General features: G+C 41.8%; 1 protein-coding gene across 1 annotated transcript in view; it reads left to right on the forward strand.

The window, feature by feature from the left end:
- ACAA2 (acetyl-CoA acyltransferase 2) overlaps nucleotides 1-22862 on the forward strand; it is a 33477-nt gene extending 10615 nt beyond the window's left edge. The window contains exons 3-10 of the mRNA XM_034996261.1: nucleotides 6073-6201; nucleotides 8453-8569; nucleotides 10534-10681; nucleotides 13245-13420; nucleotides 14423-14552; nucleotides 18323-18393; nucleotides 20521-20675; nucleotides 22506-22862. Coding sequence (XP_034852152.1) covers nucleotides 6073-6201; nucleotides 8453-8569; nucleotides 10534-10681; nucleotides 13245-13420; nucleotides 14423-14552; nucleotides 18323-18393; nucleotides 20521-20675; nucleotides 22506-22590 — 1011 coding nt within the window. The 3' untranslated portion in view covers nucleotides 22591-22862. The remainder of the gene's footprint in view (nucleotides 1-6072; nucleotides 6202-8452; nucleotides 8570-10533; nucleotides 10682-13244; nucleotides 13421-14422; nucleotides 14553-18322; nucleotides 18394-20520; nucleotides 20676-22505) is intronic.
- Nucleotides 22863-24082: the final 1220 nt, after the last annotated feature.

Genomic DNA, 24082 nt, shown 5'->3' on the forward strand with positions numbered 1-24082 from the left:
CGGGGAGTTACCCACAGACGCTGCAAGCCTTCCAGTCATCTCTAGGGTTGTGATTAGACGGCAGCCCAACATGAAAGTCTGGCCCCATTCAGGGCTGTCAGCAGCTTATTTTACAGTTTTTAGAATATACAGTTTATACGGCTTTTGTTAAATTGATTCCTAAGTATTTTATTCTTTTTGATGCTGTTTTTTGGGGTTTTTTTGAATAAGATTTTATTTATTTGACAGAGACAGTGAGAGCAGGAACACAAGCAGGGGGAGTGGGGGAGGGAGAAGCAGGCTTCCCGCCGAGCAGGGAGCCTGATGCGGGGCTCGATCCCAGGACGCTGGGACCATGACCTGAGCCAAAGGCAGCCACCCAGGCGCCCCTTGATGCTGTTTTGAATGGAATTGTTTTCTCATTTCATTTCAGATTGTTCAAGTGTATAGAAAAATAATTGATTTTTGTATATTGATCTTGTACCGTGATTGCTGAACCCATTTATTCTAATAATTTTTTAGTTAATTCCTTAGGGTTTATTAGTATGTGACATTGTGTCATCTGGGAGTAGAGCTAGTTTTACTTCTTAATCTCTAGTCTGGATTTCTTTTATTTCTTTTTCTTGCTTCATTGCCCTGTCTAGAATCTCCAGGGTTGAAGAGAAGTGACAAAAAGTGGATACCCTTGTCTTCTTCCTGATATTATGGGGGAAAACAGCCAGTGTTTCACAATTAAGTAAGATCTTAGATGTGGACTTCTTGTAGATGCCCTTTACCAGTTTGGGGAAGTTCCCTTCTATTTTTGGTTTATTAAGTGTTTTCCTATGAAAGGGCATTGGATGCTTTTTCTGTGTCAATTGAGATGATCAACCATTTTTGTTTTTTATTCTGTTGATATGATGACCCCATCTTAATACATGTTATCAATTCAGTAACATTAAACTCTTGGCCAACAGCACGTTAACTAATGCCTGATTGAAGTTTCTCTAACACATATTTTCCCCCCGGGGCATATCACTGCCTTCTTCCACTTAGGCAGCACTTCAGCACTAGGCCTGGGGCAATTTTGAACAGCAAAATCACCAACAAAAAGCACAGAAATGTGAAAAACATTGCAATAAATAGATGGCAGAAAGGACATTTGTTTTGTTTTTTGTTTGTTTAGATTTTATTTATTTGAGAGAGAGAGAGACAGAGCATGAGTAGGAGGGAGGGGCAGAGGGAGAAGCAGGCTCCCCACTGAGCACGGAGCCCACATGTGGGGCTCAATCCCAGGACCCCAGATCATGACCTGAACTGAAGGCAGACACTCAACCGACTGAGCCACCCAGGCACCCAGAAAGGACATTTGTTTATAGCATGAGAACTAAAACAAGAAGGCTAAGTGTCCCCTTGTTCATCCTCAGCTAGGAAAGTGTGTATTATATTATGCGACTAAAATTTCTCAATTTTCCTCCACACTGCACATACCTGGAAATAACCACAGAAGTGCTGCAGGTGTTGATTTGGGGTTGCAAATAAATTTTAACACACAGGTGAATTTGTGAGTATGAAATCTATGAATAATGAGAATCGACTGTATTTTGAACTTATGTTTTGAGAGGTCTTAAAGGTACTAATGTATTCTGTCCTAAGCAGTTCTAATATATGAAAATAGCCTTATTATAAGGAGTAATTAAATGAGTTATGGAGGTCAAAAAGGTATAAACTTCCAGTTATAAATAAGTAAGTCTTGGGGCTGTAATGAACAGCATGATGACTATAGTTAATAATTCTGTACTGCACATTTGAAAGATGCTAAGTAAGTAAATATTAAAAGTCCTTGATGGGAGAAAAAGGAACTCAAAGGCTGGATTTTGCAGCTGCTCTGGTCTCCAGGCAGAATCCCTGAGGCATCCAGATTATAACACTCCTCCAGCTCCCTCAAGGACTTCTTTTAATGCTTTACCACTGTAGCTTTGTTCTTGTTCCTGTTATTTTCCCCTGATAACCATAAACACCTCCACCCAAGATACATGTTAGCAATCATCTTTCAAATATGTGGCCCATTGATACACATCTGAAGGGTCTCAAGACTCCTGTTGTACTAGACAGTAGTAAAGAACCTTATCTTAATGGCAGCTAGCCCCTCAAGGTCCTGGAAGCCCCCACTTCCAAATTCCTTAGAGACTTACGCTCTTCCTAACCCCTCACATCAGTCCTCCTTACAAAAAAATTTTTGGTAACTATATAATGTGGTTTTGGAATATAGGTGAGGTTTGGTGGGGTGAGGTCCAGAGCCAACGACCATTCTTGAGACGTCTTTGGTGCAAAATGGTGGCTTTATTAAAGCATGGGGACAAGGACCTGTGGGCAGAAAGAGCTGCTGCATTGGGGTCCTGAGGAGTGATGATTATAAAGGGGAGTTGGGGAAAGTAAGGAAAAGGGAGGTTTCGAAAGGGTTTTCATATGTTCAAGAGGACCCACCTACCAGAAACTGGACGCCTTGCCTTTGTCAAGTTAAGGTTGTTTTTCCCTCTGGCAAGGCATTAACATTAACATAGCTGGGAGATTCCTGAAAGAATGCCACACGTGTCCCACCCAGGAGTGGGGGATAGGGGGAGGTTGCAAGGTGTGTCAGCTTAATGCTTTGTCTTCAGGTAGCCTTCTGCTCCCTCATCATATATATGACAGATGTTAACTAGACTTATCGTGGTGATAATTTGCAATATATACAAATATTGAATCATTATGTTGTACACTTGAAACTGATAGGTTATATGTCAATTATACCTCAATTGAAAAATAAAACAGGAATAGGAACTTTTTAAAAAATATAAGTTCTGACTAAGATTTATGGAATGTTAAAAAGCCAGAAGAAACCCTAGAGATTTTATAGAACTCCAGGCCTCTCTTAACACATGAGGAAACCTCCAGAGAAGTTTCAGAGTTGAGGCAGGTAGTCTGTTAACAGTCCTGGGCTAGAATGCAGATCCCCTGACTTCTAGTTCAGCATTCTTCCTCCTGTACTAAGCTCTTCCCACAAATCTTGATGTTAAAGGAGATGTAAAGTCATTTCGTGGGAACACTTAGAGAATAGATAACAAAAAGGGCGGGGGGGATTACCACTTTCTGGAATACAGTGGCCAAAGTAGAAGACGTCTGGTTTCTAAGCATCAGGTAGGACCACATTCAAAATTTACATACAAATAAGTATGTATTCTGTCAGTAAGATCTCCAGAAACTATCTGTATTCAGTCAATTGGGCTAGAATTTAACAACTCAATCATAACTCCTCTACTCCTTTTATTTACAAACGAGGCACTTGTGAATCCATTTGCAGATAACTTCCCATAGAAGGAACTTGAGAGTTCGGATAAACCAAAGTTCACACTGCAAGTGAATGACAGTCTAGATTAGATTCCAATCCAGATCTCCTGACTCCTGGCCTAATATTCTTTCTATTACCTCAGGCTCTCCTGCTTGATTTTATAAAACACCTATTTTGCCAGTCTGGACATTAGAGTATTATAAGAGAAGTGACTCCAAAACAGAAAGCTCTGGCAAAAGAATATCCCCTGACCAGCAATCGTTTTTTAAAATTTTTTTTTAATATTTATTTTGAGAGAGAGAGAAAGCGCCTGGGCAAGCACATGCCTGGGGGTGGGGGGTGGGGCAGAGGCTGAAGGAGAGAGAGAATCTCAAGCAGACTCCCTGCCTAGCCCTGAGCCTGATCTCACAGCCCTGAGATCAGGGAAAAGTGCTTCTTAAAAAGGGCAACTGCAAAACACACACTGCAACATTTACTTGTTTTTTCTTAAAGTGAAAGAATGGGTGGGATCCAAGGAATCAAAGCAGTAGATGTGATGTAGGAAAGATGTTAGGGTTCGAAGCCGACGGCCAAGAAAGAATTCTTGAGACATCTTTCGTGCAAAAAGGTGGTTTTATTAAATCACGGGGACAGGACCCATGGGCAGAAAGAGCCGCACCAGGGTTGTTAGGAGTGGCCCATTATATACTTTCAAGTCAGGAGGGGGTTAGGGATAGCCTAAGTCTCTAAGGAATTTGGAAGCAAGGTTTCCAGGACCTTGAGGGGGCTAGCTATTGTTGGTGAATGGTCATTTATTACTGTCTAATAAAACCTTAGTCATGAGACCCTTCAGATGAGTATCAGTGGGTCGTATGCTTGGGGGATGATTGCCCACATGTAACTTGGGTAGAAATAAAGGAGGTTCCCAAAGGAATTTTTGTATGTTGAGACTACAGGATCCTGGCGGTGGGGCTAAGATTGCCTTTTGCCCTTGGGAAAGTATTAACATTGAGGTAGCTGAGTTCCTGGAGGAATGTCACTGTGTTTCAGGGACTTGTCAATGGGCTATAAGTAGTAAGGAAATTTAAAAATTGTTTTTTCTGCCTTTGTTTCCCACATCAGATGGACCGATGAGGAACATCTCCAAGTTGTTTTAGGAACTAAAGCAACAAAACTCAAAGCTAAAATTTCTAATCAAGAAATTCTTCTAACAACTGTGGTTTGTCTTGTGGATTACCACCCCTACTCCCCCTTTAGGGGAGAAGCATGACTTACTCCTGTAAACCAATTACTCCTCAACAAGAAACACCTTAGAACATAAGTTTTGAATCACATCCGTCTACCTGCAAAGCTCAGGGATGGAATGAGGCAAATACCCACAAAAACAAACACAAAAACCCAACAACAAAACCTCAAATGAGGACAAAGATTTGTCCAAAAGTGTCTGGGCTGGAAAGGCTGGGAGACCATAAAACATGAAAGACAACTGTGTATCCGAGCCCTGGTTTGTGTTAATATTTGGGACAACCAGATAGTTTAAACCTCTGTGGCTAAACCCATTCCTCTATTTATATAGACAGACAGCTAGCACTGCTCTGTATAGGTATCAATATACTGCTTTGTCCTTTACGATCTATTTGCCACATTAGGCTGAAACTGCTAAGCCAAGTTTTTCCACTAAGGCTAAGAACACTGCATCCATGCAGGGATGAGAAGCTTATCGCACACTCACACTCACACATACCAAGTCTACCAGCCCGTGGGAGACCACTTCCAGCTCTGCATTTATTTTATGCCGTTGTATCTTTTATATGTGTTCTTTCACAATTTTCCGTATCATGGTAAACACAGTAAAAATCTCAACACGTTCACACCTGGTTCTGGTTACTCAGCAGTAGCTAGCATTTGTGTGCCATTGAACAGGAGACCAGGGGCACCTGGGTGACGCAGGCGGTTGAGCGTCTGCCTTCAGCTCAGGTCGGTCCTGGGATCGAGGCCCGCATCCGGCTCTCTGCTGAGCGGGGCGTCTGCTTCTCCCTCTGTGCTCTCTCTCTCTCTCTCAAAATAAATAAATAAATTCTTTAAAAAAAAAACCAGGAGACCAAAACCACAGAACAAGTGCATAGGTTGGGTTATAGGATCAGAAATAGATATAAAAACACCAAAGTGCAGATTTCACAAGAAATAAGTGTCCACCTCCTAAGTCTGTAGCGGGCTACCTGCCATCACTGCTGTTCTTGGACCCCAAGGCAGGGCCAACGCTGTTACTCTTGAACCTGGGGTCCTTGTTTATCTCTCGCCTCCCTAGGTCAACGGGTCTCAGCCTCGGTTTCACATTATAATCCCCTGGGTGCTTTTAAAAGTATCTACTGATACCCATGCCTTGCCTGCACCTTTCTGGTTTAATTGGTTTGGTTCGACTCAAGCATTGCTATGTTAATCAAGCTTTCCTGGTTATTCCAGTGTCCTTCGATACTTCCTCTGTTAAGGAACATACTATTTTAAGATAGCCCATTCTGTTCTTAAACAGTTGTAATTATTATAAATTTCTGTCTTATATGAAGACTTAATATAAGGATTTCTCATACTTTGTATGTTTAAAAACCAACTGACCAAATTAGTTTTTATTCAAACAATAAACCCCTGTATTACGTAAAATATATGCTGTACCTATATGCATTGCGTCCTACCTTAGAGCCATATAGTTTATCATTTTTGATAGATTGCCCACATTTCCGTATATTTTGTCCTTCTTACTGCTAAGATATATAGAGGACATTCTTTTTCTTTTCCCTCCATTCCAGAGTTCTTCAGATGCTGCATATTTGGCCCGGCATGTTGGTTTGCGTGTTGGCGTCCCAAAAGAGATCCCAGCTTTCACTGTTAACCGACTCTGTGGCTCTGGTTTCCAGTCCATTGTGAGTGGATGTCAGGTATGGGCAAAATTTTATTACTTCTCTGAAAATACGTTAAAAGCTATTGGAGGAAATGCCCCACTTCAGTATAACACTGTAGGCTTTTATGGTGCTTTATTAGCGAAGGCCAGTATTTGATTTTTCTTGGAAAAGTATTCACAGGAAGAAAATAGTTTCTTAAAAGCTATTCACGGATCTTTGAAAGACATGCTAAATGGAATAAGGGAGTCACAAAAGGACAAACACTGTATGATTTCACTTATATGAGTAGTCAGATTCATAGAGACAGAAAGTAGGATGGTGGTGGCTGGGGCTGGGGGAGGAGAGAATGAGGAGTTCATGTTTAATGGGTACTGAGTTTCAGCTTGCAAAGCCAAAAAGATGTCTGGAGATGAGTGGTGGTTGGTCACACAGCAATGTGAAGTACTTAATGAACTGTACAGTTAAAATTGGTTACAATGGTAAATTTTAAGTTATGTATATTGTATCACAAATTTTTTTAAAAGCTAATCACAACTGTCATTTTTATCGAGTTCTTCCTATGTGCCCAACCTATGCTAGATTTACATTCAGTATCTCACTTAATCTTCACAACCATCCAGGGAGGCAGGAACTATCCCTATTCCCATTTAACAGGCAAGGAAACTGATCAGTAAGGTGACTTAAGTTATAGAGGCAGAACTTGAACCCAGGACTGTGAGAGTTCCCTGTGAGGCAGTGTGAAACTGAATAAAGACTATAAGGCTAGGAAGAGAGTTGGAGGATTTAGGGGATGTATTCCTTTTCTGGAAGCAGTGTCATTCTTGATCTCCTAAAGCACTTTTCTTTTGACTGCTGTGATTCAGTGACCCCTTACACTTGGCTTTCTGTGATGCATGCATTTGCCTCACCTCTTTGACGATGTTTTAATCACCTTTGTATCTCCCTAGCTGCTCAATAAATATTTTAATGAATCAAAAAAAAAAGAAATGTATTCCCTTTTTGCCGGAGTCCAGCTCCAGCCGGGGTGGGTCTCTCGTAGGAAAGGACGGCATCGGCAAATGAGGAGACACAGACACAGGATCAGGTTGCAAGCGTCACCTCCTGACAGCCTCGGAGGAACTTTATTTATATGCTAGGATATTTTTGTTTTTCCAAATCTTAGATCATTTTCTGGATTACAGCCATAGCCTTCTTTCATTTTTCCTTTGTAATGATTAACATGACCTTTACTGATTTCTGCTTATTGGCTTTCGCTAAAACTAAAAAACAGTATGCAAGGAGAAAGGTGCTAGACAGAGCGTGACCGTCTTGTTATTTTGTTCTATAGAAACTAATTCTTTGTGGAATTAGTTTCATTATGATTGCTTAGATAGGAGTAACTAAGATGAGTAGTCACTTTATCATGAAACCCCAGAAATAGTCCCACAATTATAAAGATTCCCATAAACAAAATGAAAGAGAATAGCAGGAGCCAGCTGTGGAGTCTCCTGTTTTCAGGATCGTCCCCAATACTTGGACTTTGTCAAACAGCATGAGTAGCTTGGCTCGCGCCACTTTTTTAAGGGATGGATACTTGGGCAAATACATTTGTTCCCTTGAGCACAGGGAAAAGGGATACACTGAAATCCAATTTTATTTGTCCAGATCTTCATTTCTTTACAGAATGAAGGACATGGACATATTGTAATGGATAAATTACTTTCATGTTAATTTATTTCTATAAAGATATATCTGAAACAGTGGTCCTGATTTTCCTAGAAGTCACTGAGAACACTGGGCTCTGGAGGCTTGTTACTTGCTTCTTTTCTGAGAAATGCAAATAGTGGAAAGCGTGAGAAGGATGAAATGGCTTTCTCTTTATGAGCCTCCTCGATTAACCCAGTTCTTGTAAGTCTGTGGTCTGCTTCAGACTCCTCCATTAATGGGATAAATTCTACTTCCATCTTCTTAAAGGATTTATTCTTTATCCTCAGCTAACAATCTGTATATTATGCCAGGCATTAATATCTCTGCTGATTTTCAAGATTTATGTTGAGGGTAAGAATTATCATTCCTTGCCAAAATGTAGGTAGAATTTGTCACTTGTGCACCCACAATTGAAGTCTCTTAGGTTTTTTCCCCCTTGTATCTTGGGAATGGATGCTGGAGCATTTGCTTTACAATTACTTGACAAGTATTTCCTTTTGAGAGTGTAAATCATTACATGTACTATTAGTTTACTGCTGAACATGTACCTCTGTTACAATAAAAGGTTTTTTGTTGTTCTTGCTCATTCGTTTTCAAATAGGAAATTTGTGTTAAAGATGCTGAAGTTGTCTTGTGTGGAGGAACTGAAAACATGAGCCAGTCTCCCTACTATGTCAGAAACATACGTTTTGGAACCAAGTTTGGATCAGATCTCAAGGTTGGAACCATTCAAATGTTGAAAAATTATTTGTCATGCTTTTATGCTAATAATTTTAATAACACCATTTTGGGAGAGAGAAAACAAATTTTGTGGTTTTTTGGTTTTTTTTTTAAAGATTTTATTTATTTATTTTGACAGAGAGAGAAACAGTGAGAGAGGGAACACAAGCAGGGGGAGTGGGAGAGGGAGAAGCAGGCTTCCTGCCGAGCCGGGAGCCCGAAGCAGGGCTCGATCCCAGGACCCTGGGATCATGACCTGAGCTGAAGGCAGACGCTTAACGACTGAGCCACCCAGGCGCCCCAAGAAAACAAATTTTGAAATGAATTTCGTTACAAGATACAAATGACTTGAAATTTGTAAACTTTCAAAACCCCAGTTTGGTTTTTAGTTTTGACATTTTGACCCACATTTAAAAAATCCAAATAGACTTTATCTCAGCACACCTCTGGTCATGGAATTAATACCTGGGGAGACAGATGAAGGGAAGAGCCAGATAAAAAGATAGGCAGAGGTTGAAGTAATTAATTTCTCTACTGAATAAATGATAAACCCAATAATTTAATCTTTACCATGATTTATGGAAGTTTTATTCCTGGAGCAGTCTTCATTGAATAGATACCGTCATCACAGAAAACGTTCTCTTTGGTTTTTTTTGTTTGTTCGGTTGGTTTTTGGGGCTTTATTTCTATTTTTTATTTTTTATTTTTTTTAAACATTCTCTTTGAATATAGACGAAATTGTCCCAGATCAGTCCGACGAAAACTGATCTTCACATCTTTGAGAGGGAATGACAAGGGTATGACAATATTGATACCAAACACTAGGGTGCTGTCGCTCCCATGTGAAAGGGCTGATGACATTCTCTGTTGTTAGCATTTCCCAACAGCGTTGACTGGTTTACACTGTTCACCCAGTTTGTCCCCTGGCCTTTTTGAAAGTTGGAAAGAATAAGACTTAGAAAGTATGAGATAGTCTTTTAGACACCAAGTATATTTGAGAACACCTTGGGAAAGACAGGTCGGTGACTCGAAGGTGATGAGACAGTGGAGAGGACACAGAAGGGGCACACTTATCAGAGATTCACTGGATAATAAGTAACAACTCTTCTGTTCTTCGAGGAACGTGTACGGGGTTCCTCACAGTAGTCGACGGAACCAGCTGTTCTGTTGCTGAAGGAGCTCACGCACACTCCCGCTGCCGAGCTCAGAATCCTGGTTCACAGAGGTGGCCACAGGGAAACATCGCGTGAGGGCCCCGTGTTAGGTTTCTTACAAAACGTAGCCTTTGGGGTTTCTTTTCTTTTTTTTTTTTTTAAGATTTTATTTATTTATTTGAGACAGAGAGAATGAGAGAGAGAGAGAGCACATGAGAGGGGGGAGGGTCAGAGGCAGAAGCAGGCTCCCAAGGAGCAGGGAGCCCGATGTGGGACTCGATCCCGGGACTCCAGGATCATGACCTGAGCCGAAGGCAGTCGCTTAACCAACTGAGCCACCCAGGCGCCCCTCTTTTCTTTTTTTTAAGATTTTATTTATTTGCGAGAGAGCGCAGAGGGAGAGTGAGAGGGAGAAGCAGACTCCCCGCTCAGCAAGGAGCCTGATGTGGGGCTCGATCCCAGGACCCTGAGATCATGACCCGAGCCAAAGGCAGATGCTTAACCGACCGAGCCATCCAGGAGCCCCAGGGGTCTCGTTTTTTATTGTAGGAAAACTTCTGTGTCCTCTCCCTGCACATTTAGTGCTGTCGCCTCTCTTTAGAGCTCCACAGATAAGAGAGAGAGGAGAACATGTGCATTGGGTGTTTTTTAAAATGTCCCAGAACCAAAGATGAGTAGTGGTAATAGTAAATGCTATCAAAAAATCTAATTTTACTTTCATTTATTGGAGCTATTATTTAAATGTAAAGATATTATAGCATATTAGAAGATATGCTTTAATCACTTTATTATTCATGTCTTTTAATAGCTGGAAGATGCTTTGTGGTCAGGATTAACAGATGAGCATGTCCAACTCCCCATGGGAATCACTGCAGAGAATCTTGCTGCAAAACATAATATAAGCAGAGAAGACTGTGACAAGTACGCCCTGCAGTCACAGCAGAGGTGGAAAGCTGGTCAGTGAGATTAGACGTTAGAAATATCTACAGAAGAAAACTGGGGCGGGGGGTGTGTGTGTGTGAAATGGGTGGAGGGAGTCAAAAGTTATAAAATAAAGTAAGTCCTAAAATAAAGGTTCTAAAATCAGTCCCGGGGATGTAATGTACAGCATGGTGACCATAGTTACAGAACACTGTAGCGCATGTGTGAAGTCGCTACTAGAGTAGATCTTAAAAGTTCTCATCACAAGAAAAAATGTTTTTTGCAGCTATGTATGGGGACAGATGTTAACTAGACTTAAGCGGTGGTCGTCGTGCAATCCTGTGTACACAAAGATCGAATCCTTATGTTGTATACCTGAAGCTAATATGTCTGTTATACCTCGGTTTAGAGATTTTTTTTTTTTTTAAAGATTTTATTTATTTATTTGACAGAGAGAGGGAACACAAGCAGGGGCAGAGGGAGAGGGAGAAGCAGGCTCCCTGCTCCTTGGGAGCCTGCTTCTCCCTCTGCTTCTCTCTCTCTCTGTCTCTCATGAATAAATAAATAAAATCTTTAAAAAATATAAAATAAAAAAAAAAGATATTTTTGTCATTTTCAGATTATAATGGTCATAAATTTACCTTTTGAAAATCACATTTTTTTCACCATTCCTTTGTTTTTATATGAGTAGATATTCTGTTCATGATTGCAAAATTTCTCTTTTGAAATACAGTAATACTACTTAAAAAGTGGCCTTGTTAATTGACCTTATCTGGCCACTTGAGTCCTGAACCTGTTCTGACGTCAGTAGGAGACTACTCCGAGGACTCTGTTAGACTGTGAGAGGCGATGGCTCGCAGGGGCTGCTGGGACAGAGCGGGTGTCCTCCTCCCTGAGGCATATCCTGTTCACAAGGAGGGGATGGTATGTTGGGAAAGGACCCATTGGGTATTCTTTTGTGCCTACCTGCTCCCATTCCTGAGAATCATTGCGCCCTGACTCGAAGACTCGGAACTGTCCGCAGCCAGAGCCCAGGTGCCCTTGGCGTAACACCCCACACTACTGTCAGACCAGTCCAAAGTGGGTAACATGACAGTATGGTGAGTTGAAGACACTTACTAGTCTCCTGAAAAAGATTTTTTAAATGAAACAATTAAAAACGAGCAGCAACTCTTCTTTAGGGGCATTAAATACTTGGAACAGTGAGAATAAAGTCCATCTTAGCGTTTCAGAGGGAGAAGTGGGACGGAGCCGAAGCCAGCCAGTTCATGCTCTGTATTTTTCAGTTACACACGTAAAGTGGGAAGGTGCTGCTCCCGAGGCCAAGAGTCATGGGTTCTGTTTCTGTCTTTGCCGCATACAAGTTATCCGACCTCAGCCAAGTTACTTATTCACTGGGCATCTGTACAATAGAGAGAAAAAAGATTTGCCTCCCCTGTTGCCCTAAGAGTTGTGAAAACCAGATAAGGGAAGTGTGTAGCCTGTTGTAAAGGGGTATCAGAAGGAAGGTGGTCTTACTCCCGGCGTATCCGGTTTCTGAAGCGGTGGATTACTGTAGTCCATTCTAGTCTGTGGGGATGGAAGTAGGTCAGCTGGTTCACTTAGAGCTGTGTCCGCAATCGCTCACAGAATTTCTTCGGGTTGCTTGTCTTAAATTTCAGTCATAGATCCCTTGGTGACCTAGATCGGTAACTTTTTTTTTTATTTTTTTATTTTATTTTATTTTATTTTTTTAAAGATTTTATTTATTTATTTGAGAGAGAATGAGAGAGAGCACATGAGAGGGGGAAGGGTCAGAGGGAGAAGCAGACTCCCTGCCGAGCAGGGAGCCCGATGCGGGACTCGATCCTGGGACTCCAGGATCATGACCTGAGCCGAAGGCAGTCGCCCAACCAACTGAGCCACCCAGGCGCCCAACTTTTTTTTTTTTTAAAGATTTTATTCATTTGACAGAGATAGTGAGAGCAGGAACACAAGCAGGGGGAGAGGGAGAGGGAGAAGCAGGCTTCCCACGGAGCAGGGAGCCCGATGCGGGGCTCGATCCCAGGACCCTGGGATCATGACCTGAGCCGAAGGCAGACGCTTAACGACTGAGCCACCCAGGCGCCCCAGGATCAGTAACTTCTTTTAGAGACAACTTCTTTTTTCTTACCTTGGTAAAGACACTTAACATCAACCCTACCGACCCTTAACAAATTTTAAGTGTACAGTACGTTGTCATTGTACAACTTGGTAACATTTAAATTACTTCTCTCACCCAGAGAAGTTTAAAGGAGACATTAAATTTTACCTCGTGCTATTATATCTGTAATGGACAGGGACTGCTAATAGTCTAGTGATACCTTGTAAAAAAAAAATTGTAGTATAAAAGATCAAAATTAAAATTTTAAGAAGATGCAGAATGCATTTGCATAGATTTATGGCAGTATATTAAGTCCTCCAACAGGCAGTGTAAGCTGTACATGTAACAAAGGCTTATATTAAAGTAGCCTGTGAGGAAAGGGTAGAGCGGAAATTAAATTGAGAAGGATGTGTTTGATTTTGTTTCGTGTATCTTCTTTTTCTCCCATTCTTATGATGGTCTTTCTCCTATTTCAGCTAATGATGCTGGCTACTTTAATAATGAGATGGTACCAATTGAGGTGAAGACGAAAAAGGGGAAACAGACAATGCAGGTGGATGAGCATGCTCGGCCCCAAACAACCCTGGAGCAGTTAAATAAACTCCCCCCAGTATTCAAGAAAGAAGGAACTGTGACCGCAGGGAACGCCTCGGTAGGTGGCGCCACAGATCATCTCGGACTCTTGCTGACGCGTTCGGTGCAAAGTAGTCACGTGGTATCTTTTGGCCACTTCCCAGGCTAGTCTGGCTATTTAGCTTAACCTGGCAGTGTTCATATTCTGTTAATTGGGGTTGTCATAGTCCCAAACAAAATATTTTTTTTTTATTCTTATGTTAATCCCCATACATTACATCATTAGTTCTAGATGAAGTGTTCCATGATTCATTGTTTGTGCACAACACCCAGTGCTCCATGCAGAATGTGCCCTCCTCAATACCCACCACCAGACTAACCCATCCTTCCACCCCCCTCCCCTCTAGAACCCTGTTTGTTTTTCAGAGTCCATCGTCTCTCATGGTTCGTCTACCCCTCCGATTTCCCCCGCTTCATTCTTCCCCTCCCGCTACCTTCTTCTTCTTCTTCTTTTTTTTTTTCTTAACATATATTGCATTATTTGTTTCAGAGGTACAGATCTGAGATTCAACAGTCCTGCACAATTCACAGCGCTTACCAGAGCACATACCCTCCCCAGTGTCTATCACCCAGTCACCCCATCCCTCCCACCCCACCCCCCACTCCAACAACCCTCAGCCAAACAAAATATTTTAACTCCCATATAATACTCTTCCAGTTTCTTAGTCTGTTCTGAATATTATGAGGAATCTAGAAGGAAATCTACTTGGTTATTATTTCAGTTTTCAGGGTTTGGTTGGTTGGTTTTTCTGATGCATACAACTCATCAGATTTCTTACATCGCCCCACATCTGGACATAAGCTTTTCCTGGACATTATTTCCTGGTTTCCCTTGGTGAGGCTGGACCCTGTGCCTCAAACAGCGTCTGACCCACCGGAGCAATACCGGCATTGGTGGTAGCCCAGACGGCGGCGCTGCTTCTTCCGCACTACCACAGTCCTAACTCTACCCCCATTAATCCAAACCTTGATTAACTGGGGCCTTCTGCCCTCTAGTTAATCTTCTGTTTTTGTTTCCCAGGGGGTATCTGATGGTGCTGGAGCTGTTATAATAGCTAGTGAAGATGCTGTTAAAAAACATAACTTCACACCACTGGCAAGAATTGTGGGCTACTTTGTGTCCGGATGTGATCCTTCTATCATGGGTATTGGTAAGTTTGTAGTGAAACAAACTGGTTCTGTTAGTTTCTAGAGAGAAATCTTTGGCCTTCAGATACCTGAAATGGTAGCCAAATCAAGGTCACTTGTGGGGAAAAGGAAACTGGTAATCAGTCATTTAAGCAAATCTAGAAAACCTGTGCCCGGCACAATAGGAAAACCAAGACCGTGTAAACTGCTCGTGGGTAGTAATCGCGTCTCACTGTCCATTTGAGATATTTAAAACTGGACCCCAGTGTATAACAGAAGAGTTACAAGGTGCTGACCAGATGAGAGAACAGGCAAGGAGAGATCCTGGGGCCAAACAGAGATGGCTGAATGCTGGGTGTTCTGCGTGCGGGGTCTGGTGTGTCTCATTTCCCTTTCCCACAACCCCTTTGTGAAGGAGAAAATGGAGGCTTAAGGAGGTTGACTTGTCAAGTTCCAGACAAGTAAGTGATGGAGGCAGAAGGGGAACCGGGCCTCTCTAATTCAAGTGCTCTTCTTACCGTGTTGTCCCGGAAGTCAGTCATGCCCACCTGGCTCAGCTGCGGCATAATAGGAAAATGAAGAATTATAGTGTATCTCGATTGGCAAAGATTAGCAGGAGAACTCCCTACAAATGTGTATAATTGACCCTTGAACAACATGGAGGCTAGGGGTGCCAACCGTCATGCAGTTGAAATCCAAGTATAACTGTTGCTTCCCCCAAAACATAACTACTGATAGCCTACTGTTGCCCAGAAGCCCTACCCATAACATAAGCTTTTAACACATATTTTGTATGTTATATATGTACTATATTCTTACAGTAAACTGGAGAAAAGGAAATGTTATTAAGAAAACTGTAAGAAAATACATTTATAGTACTGTACTGTATTTATCAAGAAAATCTGCATGTAAGTGGACCTGTTCAGTTCAAACTTGTGTTGTTCAAGGGCTAGTCTTTCTTGGCTTGAAAAATATGAATTAGAACAAAGAGCTTTTTGCTGGTTGCACTCCTAAGAACCTCAGATGATGCTGAATTTTAATAATTTCTGTCATCATTCTCCAGGAAACAGAATTGATGAGGAGTCTCACAAAAATATTAGTGCCGAGAGGTTTTATCCTATCCCACCTATACCCTCATACCCCAAAGAAAAGCATACCCTAGGGCTAGATTCAGATTCTCGATGGGTCTAGAGATTTTTCTATGAGCTTAGTTAGGCCTTTTCCAACTAACTTATTGGGTTTTGAAGTAGGTCCCAAGGTAGAAGGGAGATGACCTGTTGCTGACCTGTGTTCTCAGAGATCCTTCAGTGTACGCCTCAAGGTTCTCCTCAAGTAATACCACGTGTGCTCATTTGGGACTAAGTTAATACCCAACCATATTTGCTGCCATGTCCATACTGTGTTACTTTCACTGTGTTTGAGATTACTTTAACCAAAACTGCAAGCTATGTAACCATCCGTTAAAAGTCAATTTTTTCTGTGTTTCAGCCTTAAAAGCTTATTAGCTTTTAGCTACTCGCTATTGGTAAAACATGGCTTTTGTTTTAGAGACGGAAGGTAGCTTAAAAAATTAAACGTCTGTCTATTGGTAGGGCATTTATCACTTCAGTGTCTAGAACAGTGGTTTCCCAGACCCCAAATGATCATCAGAATCTACCCATCACCCCACCCCAAAAGATTTTGTTTCAGTAGCTCCAGGGTAAAGCCTGGAGAATATGGGGTTTTTTTAAGTGTATTTGGATGGTTTTGATGATCAATCAAATTTATCTGATATAGGTAAGTAGTTATTTTATAGTTCTCTTTCAGTTTAACCTCGCTGAATAGGTTCTGATACATTAACATAGTGAGCAAAGAAAATGTAGCTTTCCTTCCTTCTCTTCCAGGGTCTGGATGTTGGCCCTGTAGTACAGTGAACACCACTGTGGTGGAAGGATTGTTTTTTTTTTTTTCCCTCAGGGTTGAACAGAGCCATAAATGCCAAATGTCTCAGTGTCAGATGTCCCTTCACCTAGACAGCTGTCTGTCGGTTGTTGTATAGGATTAAACAAGGTAACTACATGGAGTGCCCCAAATGAAAACAAGGGAGAGTGGTTGTTGAGTGGTGGGGATTGATTCATCAATCCAATTTCTAAGAATAGTTTCCTTGGTTATGTAGTTATCCAACAGCAAGCAATCCTTAGCCTTGCAAGAGTGACTGCTGACCCAGAAAAGGGAGGAAAGCTGGGACTTGAGACTAGTAATGGCTCCCAGGAAGGACGCAAATGGAAAGACAGCGCTCCCTGGAACTCCCCAGTGGTGGCAGTGGTGGGTGAAACTTCAAACCTCTGCAGCTGTAGCAGCTCTGGTTTTATCTTTTACTGGGCTTTATTTGTAGAAAGGATTCCAATGGTTAAAAATCAGTTCAAGCCACTTCTGATGAGAAGCTTAAGCCCAACCCAAGCTCACATAGCTATTAGTGGTAGGACTAGAAATGAGGTCTCCTTTTCCCAACAAAAATACTATAACTTTCTGAGTCCCAGTAAAAATGTTATGGGAACAATCCTTTAAAACTCAGGTTGTGGCCCAGTGTATTGTAACAATTGACTGTAACGATTCTAAGTTAACAAGAATGCCCTTGAGTCATGCGTACTATGGATATGAAGACAAGGAGTTGTGTAGAGTGTAGTTGACACCCTCGGCTTTTAATTCTGTGTATTTTTGATCCCTGTAGGATACTTCGATCCCTATAGGATACTTCATCCCCTGACCATGCCAACTAACCGATGCTCTGCTGTTGACTCTCTATCCTATTTTTGTGCCTTAGACATACAAAGAGAATCTGGAACTAGGTTCTATGTTAAATCGGTAGCCAGATTGAAAAGGGCTAACTGGATGCCCTCCACCAGTAAGCAGACTGTTGTCCAAAGAACATTTTAACTAGGTGACAAAGTACATTGTATTTAGATTGCATTATGCTTTTCTTGTAAAGACCGATTTCCCCTATTACTTTAGGCATATTTTTGAAACTTGTTGCAGAATATTTGACTACTTAAATTCAGTAGAAAGTAACACATATATTTTTTAGACATTTATGGCAATTTCATTCTCTAAGAATAGATAGTGAAGTAGATAATCTTCAGCCAGTTTTTTTACCTTTTGGGAAAAAATACCAATATACTTAAAAATTTTGAGCAGCATTAAACTGTCATCGGTGATCATCAGTAAGTTGGGAGCTGAAGTTTCGGAAGTCTTATTAGGTAGATTTGCATTTCTGCAGTGGGGGTTTTGTTTTGTTTAAAATCTGCCTACCATTGTCACCATAAACACTTCTTTGCTTCCGGTATCTTTTCCCTGAAGTGCCTTGTGGCTTCCTGCCTCGCTGTGCCCATGTGGAGATGCTGCTGCCTTTTGTCCCGATGGACCTGAAAATTTAGAAAGTGGCCACAGCCACTTCTCTACTAGGAATGCATGTGATTTGTGTCCCAGGAGAGCCCTCAGTCTGACTTGATTTTTGGTATGAAGCATGATCTGTAAATGACTGCAAAACCCCATGGAGGACTCCTTTGGCTCTCTGAACTCTTACATTTCCGGTAGAACTTTCCATGTGAGCCGCTCATTTACAATTTTGCACAACCAGCTTTTCACTTTGGCTGTTTTCTGTTTTTTTATTGTCACATCTTTGAATAATGTGCTATCAAGGTAGTAAGATTTGTGGCTACTAATAACTGTTACATTATTTCTTCCTTACCTGTTTAGTAAGGAAGGAGAAATTTGATACTTAATATAAGATGAAACTGATTTTGTTCTTATATAGGTCCTGTCCCTGCCATCAATGGGGTACTGAAGAAAACAGGACAGAGTCTGAAGGACATGGATTTGGTAGAGGTAAGTGTTACACTATTTTACATGAATAAGCCATTTCTATAGCATAAATGGCTTTAATTTGGTATTTTGCAGCTTTTTTTTTGTTTCCGTGCCTTTCCAAATGATGTGCATCTAAGTATTAATTTTGTTACGTGCTGTGGGTCAGTACTTTTCTCTACCTGATTAAAATGCTTCATGTATATTCGAAGAATTAAAACAGTCTGATTTCTCCTGCTAAAATATGAATTCCTCGAAACTTTTTAGAACCTTATAAGAATATTGCATTTTAGACTACCTATGTGCTTGTTGAATTGAATTGAATATTATATAAGGTGGGTGAGAAATAAATAATATACATTTTACATTTGGGGACGATTTAAAAATTTTACATAATTAAACATAATGCTACTTGACATTGGGAAATCACTAATATAACAAAGGAAATCTCTTTATTTAAATTGGTAGAGAAGGGGGCTTCTCACTCGGCACAGGTGTGATCTCCTCTGTGGTAATCTCTCAAAGAGGAAACCATGGTTTTATTTTTTAAAGATTTTATTTATTTATTTTGACACAGAGAGAGAGAGAGACAGGCAACAAGAGAGGGAACATAAGCAAGGGGAGAGGGAGAAGCAGGCTTCCCGCTGAGCAGGGAGCCCGATGCGGGGCTCGATCCCAGGACCCTGGGATCATGACCTGAGCCGAAGGCAGACGCTTAATGACTGAGCCACCCAGGCGCCCCCAGGAAACCATGGTTTTAGACAGACAGCTTATCCTTATAGCTCTTCTTCCATGCTTAGACCCTCAAAGGGGCTGCCTAATTATCATACTTATATTAGCAAATAATGTCCCTGAATTTCTGACTCTAGATTTCACACTTAAAACTCTGTTTAAATATGTCAGCTCTGCAAAGCTGTTCATAATCATTTATAGATGTGTATGTACTCAAGGACATAGCTCTCAGTACCTTGATATGATTGTCTTTGGGACTTTTGATTACCGTGTGGTAGTTTTTCCTCAGTTCAAAAACCTAGTTTTGCTAGTTCATATTCCAGGTCTCTTAGTACCGCCTTAAACATGACCATATAAAATGGAAAAATAATGTAGGACCTAAGGACAAACAAAGCACCATCTTGGAAAAACACAAAATACAGTAGGAAAGAACACAAGGCTGGATTTTGATCTCGACTCTGTAAAAGTTACCTTTCTTAACATCAGTTTTCTTGGGTGCCTGGATGGCTCAGTTGGTTGGGTGGCTGCCTTTGGCTTGGGTCACGGTCCCGGAGTCCCGCATCGGGCTCCCAGCTCAGTGGGGAGTCTGCTTCTCCTTCTGACCCTCTCCCCTCTCGTGCTCTCTCTCTCTCGAATAAATAAATAAAATCATAAAAAAAAAAAATCAATTTTCTTACCTATAAAATTTTCTAGCTAAGATCATATGAAACTATAGTGCTATGAACTTGAAGGAAGGTAATTCTCATAGCCAACCTTGTTAAGTAAATACAATATGATACTTTTCAGATCTGCCAAATTTCAGCACGGTAACCATTCCTCTATGTATCTGGTTCTGAAGGTTTATCCTTGGTTGTGTGTCAGTTTCTTCTTAGAAGAAAGGCTAGTAGTACTGGGAAATAATAATAGTAGTAGTAGTAATAATAATAATAATATTAATAATAATAATAATACTAGGAGCAACCATCTACTGAATGGTTGGTATGTGTCGGGAAATACACCGGACACTTAATACCCATGATTTCATTTAACCTTGACAATAACTCCTAGGATGTACTACAGTCACATTTTACTATTGAAGGAACCTCGAGTGTCAAGAGCTTAAAGAACGTGCATACAGCCAAGATTTGAGCCATCCCTCTGGCTCCAGAACCCGTAGGCCACCTCCCACTGTCTCTACTAGGTACCCATTTATAACATTGCTGAGGATTTCTTTTCTCCAAGGGATGCAGTTGACTTAAATACACCCATTTTCAAACCTGTTATCTTTACAAAGAGTGGTTGAAGATAAATTGAAATAACATCATCAGGTAGTTTAAATAGGAGAAAAAGAGCAAAAGTAGTCATCAGTAGGACTGGACAATTCTCAGTAAAAATCAACTTATGAACAAGGATTTTTATCTGTGTTTTGATGATTTTTAGGTGAATGAAGCTTTCGCTCCTCAATACTTAGCAGTCGAGAAGAGTTTGGATCTTGACCGAAGTAAAACCAATGTGAATGGTGGAGCCATTGCTTTGGGTCATCCCCTGGGAGGATCTGGAACAAGAATTACGGCGCACCTGGTTCACGAGTTAAGGTATTTACTAGAAATTGTTGCATTTCATATTTGCCATCTTGGGTAAAAACGCATGGATTTGGGTTTCCTCAGAACAGTCCAGCATTTTCCATTCTTCCTCATATCCCCCTGTACTGCTTCTCACCAGGAACAAGTTACTTGGGGGCACCCCTTTTGGGCTGACCTTATAGATGACTCGGTTGACTTGCTATGGAGTTGCACTTGGGATGTGCACGCTTCCTCGTGTTTGCCGTGTGCTCACTGAGCCTCTGGCCCCTCCCCAGCACTGTCCCCCTGCCGCCAGGACTGCCTGCCTCCTCCCCCTCCTGCCCCATCCCCACCCCCTCCCACCACCTGGCACTGGTGCACAGCAGTCAGCCCTACTGAGGACTTCGGTCGTCGTGGTGTGCTTACGCTCCAGTGCCAGCGACAAGAGTGAGATACGGTTCTTTATTTTATTTTTTTTAAGATTTTATTTATTTATTTGACAGAGAGAGACAGCGAGAGAGGGAACAGGGAGCCCAATGTGGGGCTCGATCCCAGCACCCTGGGATCATGACCTGAGCGGAAGGCAGACGCTTAACGACTGAGCCACCCAGGCGCCCCGAGATACAATTCTTTAGGAGAACAAACAAAATATTGGGAGGATTCTGAGCTGGATGCTGTCATTTAAGAAACCTGAGCAAACTGCTAGTTTGGGTCTGAGCTAAGTGTTTCCGTCACTTGTGCCCGGGTTCCAGAAGAGCCCTTCTGCGTGTCTGATACTTCTCAGTTTTGATACAAGAGCTCCTCCTTCTGGTACAGTGTATTTTGGACCATTTTGCTCTATTAGGAAGAAGCAAACAAAACCAAATACGTCAGGCCAGAAAAGTCACTCTGGCTCCTATTAGGTTAAGGTAAATGGAATTCATTTCATTTCTTTTTTTTTTTTTTTAAGATTTTATTTATTTATTCATGATAGAAAGAGAGAGAGAAACAGAGGGAGAAGCAGGCTCCCCGCCCAGCAGGGAGCCCGATGCGGGACTCGATCCCAGGACCCTGGGATCATGACCTGAGCCGAAGGCAGACGCTTAACCATCTGAGCCACCCACGCGCCCCATTTTTTTTTTTAATTTAAGATTTTATTTATTTATTTGACAGAGAACACAAGCAGGGGGAGTGGCAGGCAGAGGGAGAGGGAGAAGCGGACTCCCCGCTGAGCAGGGAGCCCGACGTGGGACTCGATCCCAGGACCCCGGGATCATGACCTGAGCTGAAGGCAGAGGCTTAACTGACTGAGCCACCCAGGCGCCCTTCATTTAATAATTCACGGAGTTGAAATGAGTGATGTGCGCCAAAAAGTTCCCAGGTGCTTTTCTCTCGGATTGAGGAGCGAGAATAGACCGTGGTCTAGAGGAGTCTAATTTTTATGAAAGGGACATGAAATGCTTCCAAATCACCTACCCGTTCACATGGGCAAACTTCACTGACTGCAGTTCCACTAAGGTGCCATGAAAATCGGAATCTATATAAAAATCAAAGAGGCTGGCCGCTCACTCCCCCTTCTTCAGCTTCCTTTTTATCCCCATGACAACCTGGCCTCTCTCCTTTCTCACAACACACCTCAGCTTCTAGATCTGTTTCAGCCTCTCTCTTCTGTGTTACTACTTTCTCTTAATAAATATATTCAGTTTTCTGAATTCCTTGTGTTGTGACTATAAACCAAGATTGAGGATTGGGGAAAAGATTGAGACGCTGAGCTGAATGAGAATGAATAATGCAGATGTGACCATTATTACTTCTGTGTCGTTAATTTTCTAATTAGCTCCGTTTTTTATTTGAGTAGATTTCAGCCACTGCTTTCTCTTCTAGGCGTCGGGGCGGGAAATACGCTGTTGGATCAGCTTGCATTGGAGGTGGCCAAGGCATTGCCGTTATCATCGAGAGCATGGCCTGAGGGGCAGGGGGCCCAGCGAGGTCCCCTCGTACTGTGCTGGGTCAGGCCACAGCAAAGCAGGTGGCCTTCGGAGCAGCTGCAAAACCAGACGTGCCCTCTACTGCAAGTGTCTGAGTGTGATTAAGGGATAATGAGGCAAAGATGTATTTCTGCACAAAAATCCAACTACAGAGGCCTTAAAAGAAATTGTATTCTCTTGCCATGTAATTACCACGTATGCCTTAGATTAATATGATTGCAAGAAAAATGGAATAAATACTGCTTTAACTTCAGCTGATCCTTTCCTGTCATTTCTTGGATTTTTAAAAATCTTTTAATTGAGGAAAAATACACATACCATAAAATTTACCATCTTCACCATTTTTAAGTGGCTTAAATACATTTCCCACTGTTGTGCAACTGCCGGTCGCCTCCATCTCCGGGACTCTGTCTTGCAGAGCTGAGACATTGCCCCCGTTCAACACGGACTCTCCTGCCCCCCTCCCTGCTGCCCCCCACCCCCACGCCGGCAAGCACCATTCTCCTTCCTGCCACTAAGAATCTGACCACTCCAGGCCCCTCACAGAAAGCGAATCATACAGGAGCTATCCTGTGCCTGGATTATCTCACCCAGCATCGAGCCCTCAGGGTTCACCCATGTCCTATCACATGTCAGCACTGCCTTCTTTTCTAAGACAGAAGAATATCCCATTGTATGTATAGACCGCGTTTGTTTATCCTTCCATCCATCCGTGGACACTTGGGTTGCTTTTGTGAAGAATTCTACTATAAACAAGGGGGGACAATTATCTATTCACGGCCCTGCTTTCAGTTCTTTTGGGCATGTACCCGAAAGTGGAATTGCTGGATCCTACGGTAACTCTGATTGTAATATTTCTAGGACTTGCCAGTTTTCCATAGCAGCTGTGCCATTTTACACTCTCATCAACCTTGTACAAGGGGTTCCAATTTTTCCACATCCTGCACTGATACTTGCTATTTTCTGTTTGTTTTTTAGACTAGCCATCCTCATGGGCGTGAGGGGTACCGCACTGTGGTTTTGAGTCGCATTTCCTTAATGATCAGCGATGTCGAGCATCTTTGCCCGTGCGTATTGGCCATTCCTACATCTTTTTTTGAAGAAATGTCTTATTTTAAGTCCCTCTCCCGTTTTTTAAGTTGAATTGTTTATTTCTTGGTGTAGTTGAATTGTCTTGTATTATTCTTTTAAATTTGAAAACCAGTTTAACTTTGTTAAGTGATGTTCGTAATCCATTCTGAGATAAATGTCCAAGGAGCAAATTATTGAACTTAGTCTTGATACTAATAAATGATATATTGATTATTGGGAAGAGAAGGGGATGCTATTACTAGAACCCTGGGGCAACAAGTGTAAACTGACATAGAGGCGCCCTACTTTTAATTAACCAAAGTACATGTCAATGACCACCTCAAGTTCAAGAAAACTGAGCAAATACTGTTTCAGTATGGATTGTTGGATTTGGTCAGGGTA

The sequence above is a fragment of the Mirounga leonina genome, unplaced genomic scaffold (assembly GCF_011800145.1).
Source record: "Mirounga leonina isolate KUSES-001 unplaced genomic scaffold, KU_Mleo_1.0 Mir_93, whole genome shotgun sequence".
NCBI lineage: Eukaryota > Metazoa > Chordata > Mammalia > Carnivora > Phocidae > Mirounga > Mirounga leonina.